Source organism: Diospyros lotus, chromosome 10, assembly GCF_014633365.1.
Source record: "Diospyros lotus cultivar Yz01 chromosome 10, ASM1463336v1, whole genome shotgun sequence".
Classification (NCBI taxonomy): domain Eukaryota; kingdom Viridiplantae; phylum Streptophyta; class Magnoliopsida; order Ericales; family Ebenaceae; genus Diospyros; species Diospyros lotus.
Window position 1 is genome coordinate 2,030,197 of NC_068347.1, and position 5,861 is coordinate 2,036,057.

At 34.3% G+C, this 5,861-nt stretch overlaps 1 protein-coding gene across 1 annotated transcript; it reads right to left on the reverse strand.

Moving 5' to 3' along the window:
- Window positions 1-2,864: 2,864 nt before the first annotated feature.
- Window positions 2,865-4,830, reverse strand: LOC127811805 (trans-resveratrol di-O-methyltransferase-like). Its single transcript, XM_052351981.1, has 2 exons — window positions 4,039-4,830; window positions 2,865-3,453 (listed from the first exon to the last, which is right to left on the reverse strand). Exons 1-2 carry the CDS (start codon window positions 4,828-4,830, stop codon window positions 3,133-3,135), a joined length of 1,113 nt encoding a protein of 370 aa, XP_052207941.1. The 3' UTR covers window positions 2,865-3,132.
- Window positions 4,831-5,861: the final 1,031 nt, after the last annotated feature.

A 5,861-nucleotide genomic window follows, 5' to 3' on the forward strand; every position in this document is an offset into this window, starting at 1 on the left:
AGATACCGGACACTCCATTAATAGTTTCATCTTTGGACAAAATATTAACTTGCAAGTGATATCTTGGTGTAGTAATCAAATACTGATAATAATAACATAACAAACAATAAATCTTCCTTTGGGCCGATTTATTGGTCATATGTAAACCAAATAATTATCACGCAATTATTACCACAGGTGCACATGCAATTCTGTTAAAAATATTTACTTTCCTTTGGGCTGATATATATTCATACAAGTTACATGCACACAACCATTTATATTTCAAAACAAATTAATTTTCACAAGAGATGTCACTTTGGCGACATGTTGTTTCAATTAATTTATTTCAAAATATATATACAAAATCATGCCAATATCTGAATTTAAAATTGTATCAAAGAAACAGTTTAATTAAAACAGTCCCTTATTTAATTAAAGCAGTTAATAAACTGAATTTCATAAACTGCAGTTATGAAACTGTTTTACTGAATTTAATAAACTGGTTTACTAGATTTAATTAATTAACTAATAAATAAGAAATTAATTAATTTACTAAAATCAAACTGTTTTACTGAAGTTAATTAATTAATAAATAATTAATTAATCTACTAAATTTAATTAACTAATTAATAAAATAAATAATTCATTAATTTACTGAAACTGCAGCCCAAATTGATTATGGGCCTCATGAGCCCATGACTAGAAATTCTAGGGTTTCTTCCCCAGAAAACTGAACGTCGCGGCCAGATGGTCGCGGCTCTTCCTTTGATGCAGCGGCCAATTGGCCGCTGTTTTCTTCTTCTCAATGCAGTGGCCAAATAGTCGCTGCCATTCCTGATGCCGCGGCTATTATCTTCATGCCGCAGCCAAAAGGCTGCGGCTTCCTTAATGCCGTGGCCTTCTAGCCACGACTTTTCCTTAATGCCGCGGCCATTGGCCGTGACTTTCTTTTCTTAATGCCGCGGCCAGAGGCCGCGGCTTTTCGTAATCAACATGATCAGAAGCTTATGCCATTATTTAATTCATAAAATTTTGATTTAAAAACACTGCTATATCCAAATAAATCACGAATCACAGTAATATGATTCTCAATGACTTAACATGAAAAAGGCTCTAATACCACTTGTTGAGAACTTTAAATTTTTTGTGAAAACTATCACCCAAACGCCAAGAGTAATCATGTCAAATCATCAAGAATAAATAAATAATAAACGGAAGCGTACCTGAATCCATAACGATTATATCTCTTTAGATCCGTGCAGCGAGCCTTCCAGATCAATACGAATTTCTAAAAGAATCCTTTAGTTTTCTCTTCACAACTAATTTCTGATGATGGGATACAGAAATAAGACCGATTCGTTTGTATGACCTGAGGACCATAACCACTGTATTTATAGAGGTAATAGCACATTATCCTATTGATAATTATGTTTCAGCCCATCAAGAAAACATAATTATCCTTTAAGTATCTACACATTAAAAGTCCACACCCTATTAGATACATTAAAGTCCAAAACTTAGGAAGTCAATTTTAATTAGGCTTAGATTATGTGACAGCCCATAATGCCTAATTATTCACATATAAGCCCAATATTGGATTAAGGATCCAAAACGTCGCCCCTTGCTTTCGTCGTGCCCGCGACCGCTGTTCTTCGGCGTTGCTTCTTTCTCTGGCATCGCTTTCCGCCGTCGGTCGTCCCCTTTTTCCATCAAAAGCTTTCTTCCTTCCAGAAGCTTCTTATCGTATAATAAACAACACATATACATAACAGCTATCCCGCTTCCACGAGAAGCTCCTTCTTTATGAAATATATATATATATATATATAATATAATAATCAAGCGTACACGAGAAGCTTCTTCTTACCATATATATATATATATAATATAACACAATACCTTTGCCTTCTTTTTAAATGATTTTATTTATTTATTTTTTACACAAAACGATAATTGAAAAACAAAATTATGGCTGGCGCAAAAATATTAACCAAACGAAGATATCATTCATGTGACTATTACATACATGTAGTGTATCTTTTTTAATTGATTTGATTCGACTTTTTACCATTTAAAATTGTGTTAAAGCCATTATAGTATTTACAGATTTTATGGAGGTTTTTAATGGATAGCGTCAATTGTTGTTGATTGTATATAATAATTATTTTAATTGATTGAAAATGTCATCATCAAGTTATTTGAATCTGTAAAAATAAAAAAATAATCAGAGAGCATGTGAAGGAACCCGCGCAAACACTCCGATACTTAAATTAGACACTAAATATGATGAAAAAAATCGTATTAAAACTAGTATCAAAGACATTGTCTTTTTAAAGAATAAATACCTACTTATTTATAGAGAAATATATAGTGATCTAAAGTGTAAAATATGGAGTGAGATAATAATTGTTATAAATGACATCTATTTTTTATAAATGATATTTATCTTACCCTTTTTTGAGGATAAAATTTCTTAGAAATGATATTTATCCCAATATTCCAAAATCACTTCAGAATTAAAATTCTTTATGGATAATTAATTATCTTCTTGAAGAAATTTTTGAATATCAAAATTATCTTGTTTGTGCGTTTGTATGGGATTCCCAGCTTATGGGAAATTTATGCCTTTCAACCCAAAATATTATTTTGAATTCTTGAACTTTTAATGGATCTTTACTTATGACACAACAAAATAAAATATTCAAAAAGTATTTTAAAAAATCACTATTATTGGGACCCAATTTCCATTAAAGAGTTTGGGATTGTAAACTCAAAATACCCACATAAATTATATGATGAAAACACTATATTATTACTGAATTTTTTTTTTTTTCAAGGTAAAAGACATTAAATAAATTAACCTTTGCCATCGGCTTCCAACAACCAAATCTTAGCTCCGAACACTTAAGAAATCAAACCAAACAAATAGAAGCCAACACTTAGAATACATAAATCAGTAGACAAGCTTGTCATGTTTACTAAATGGAGAATACAGAAATACATGTTTACTAATCTAGTAAACATTGGATATTATATCTATATATCACTAATTACTAATAACAACTTATTGAGATTGATGCTTTATTTCCCCCATAGATAAAGGTTTTAAACGAATATCTAACTTAACTTCATGACACTAGGAATCACTTATCATGGATAAACCTCAATGAGAGATCGTAAACCAAGAATAGGGTTTATCTTGTATTCACTAAAGCCAGCTATAGAGAATAAGTTTGCCCACTCTTTCTCAGTTCTTTCCTTTGCAGAGACCATCACCATCATTAACATATCAAAGAAGAGTTGTGTTTGGGTGGACTTGTCACCATTTGCGTTTGCTTCTTTTAGCTTTTGGTGCCCCACCACTATGTCGATAATGATAACCTTTCCCCCTTTTTGTCTGCTTGGAATGGTCTCTCTACAATGCCTCAATATCTTGACGCAATCTTGGTCGTCCCAATCGTGCAATATCCACTGCACACAAAGATGGATAAGGCATATAAAAAGAAAAGAATAAAATATTTTTGAGTGAAGAATAAGTTTCCTATCTTGTTTTTCTTGAAAAAATAGTAAAAACAAAAATTGAAAATTAGAAACTAGAACTAAACCAAATGTTACTCAAATTAAACAAGTGAAAAACAAAAGGAGAATAGAAGTGAAGGATGAGCCCTTAGGACTGGTTTGACCGTAAAGGTTTACAGTGACCCTTTTTTTAAAAACTTATTCGGAGTTAAAAGACGAACCCACGTACTATTTTCGTGTTCTTATCTTATGCATGACGTTGTTACTAGACTATTGCACATGCTCAACAAAAGGAGGAATAGCGTACCCTAATTGTAAAATTGCATTTGTAGATGGGGTCGCCTCAAATGTGTTTCACAATTAGAAACTAGAACAAAATCAAATGTGACCAAAAATAGACAAAGCAAAAAACAAAAAACAGAAGAGAATTAGACGATGAACCTTTTGGATTTGCCTAATTGGGAAAGGGACATAGTGACCTTTTTTATCCCACCAGGTTTAGAAAGACAGTTGACACATAAACGAGGAATAGTATACCTTGAGTAAAATTGCATTTGCAGGGGGGATGGCCTCAAACATGTTTCCAGGAGTGAAGAACAAGTTCTTTCTCCCTGGCAGCTTGTCAACAACATGAGGAAGATCAAGCACAGTGCACTTCATCTCCGGGAATGCCTCCGCAATGGCCTTAGCCATCGTCCCGGTGCCGCCTCCCACATCGACCAACGAGCTCAGCCCCTCGAAGGCTCCTCTGCACTCTTCGATCACCACAGACGCCACCATACGCGCATCACTCTCCATGCCCTCGTTGAAAAAACTGTTAAAGGCGGGGTTCTGGCCGGCGTAATCCCAAAGCGTCCGTCCATTCACCGTCTGGAACGCGGTGGGATCGTCGTTCCCCAGCCATGGAGTCAGCCAATTCAATGGCTCTACCATGAAAGGATCGAGCATCAAGAGCAGGAAAGGCGACACGGTCGCAGGTGTAGTCCTTAGGAGGAGATGGGAGGCTGGCGTGAGGGTGTACTCGGGTTCTTCCTCCTCTCCCGCGGCAGCGGCTTTCAGCTCAACGAAGAACCCATCGTGAGCTAGCAGGCGCATGAGGCGACCTATGCAGTGGGATTTGGAGCGGTTGAGAGCAGGAAGAGAAGCAACCAGCTGGGAGAGCTTCATGGGTTGGCCATGGCGGTGAATGATGTCCGGTATGCCCAGCTGAACTGCACATTTGAGACAGGCTGAGCTTACGAAAGCGAAGGTATGGTTCCAGACGTGAGCATGCGCACGGAGAAGCTCATCAGTAGTGCTAATTCTCTCTTCGCCATTAATCGTGGCCATTTCTTAAGATTGATGTGTGGTTTAGTTTGTGCTGAATGAATGGCTATGAACATTCAGGCCGTGTATATGTATGTGTGTATATATAGCTTGCAGAATGCTATATTCTGCACGCTGTGAGATTGCTTTCATTTACGTATGGTAGGAGAGAAACTGAAAGAAAATAAAGAGGAAAAGGAAAGATGATGCATCAATCATTCACCGCTCTCTCTCTCTCTCAGGAAAGATGATGCATCAATCATTCACCGCTCTCTCTCTCTCTCTCTCTCTCTCTCTCTCATATTATAAAATTTAAATGTGATATAAATAAAAACGAAAAACATGAAATTAAAATGTATAAATAAAAAAATATAAGAGTTTTTTATATATATTATTTCAATACAAAAATTATAAAAATAATTATTTAATCAAATATAAATATAAATATAAATTCTATCATCTATTAAAATAAATATAAATATAAATTATTTTTATCTCTAATATGGTCATGGAGACAATAGAGATGAAATTATTTCATTTTTAATGTAATTAAAAAATAGAACGGGTTCCTAATAGTTTTCTAATATTGTTGAATGACCCCTAAATGTGTTTAAAATTATCAGAATGCCCAGAATGTTCTTTTTTTTATATTTCTTGAAATTTAGGGCTAGAAAACATTTTGAAAATAATAAAACAACACCATTTCAATGTTTTCATGCATCAAATGATACTAAAGACCCATCTCATATAGATACGAATATACGTTAACCAAATTACCCTTAATCATTTTGACATTCATCATCTCTCTTATTTCATTTCTTTCTCTTTTTTTCATTTGATCAATGGTCGTTGACAATCACTATTGTAATCGAAAAATGTCAAAGAGTTCAATTTTGACCCTAGCATATCATTAGGGGAAGAAGAAAAAAAAAAAAAAAAACCCTAACTCTACCATGAAAGCCAATATCTAAATGGCATAGGAAGAGAATATATAAATGAGCTCAATAGAGTCTAATAATATTCTTGCAATCACTTCTGGAGTCGAGGTTGCATCA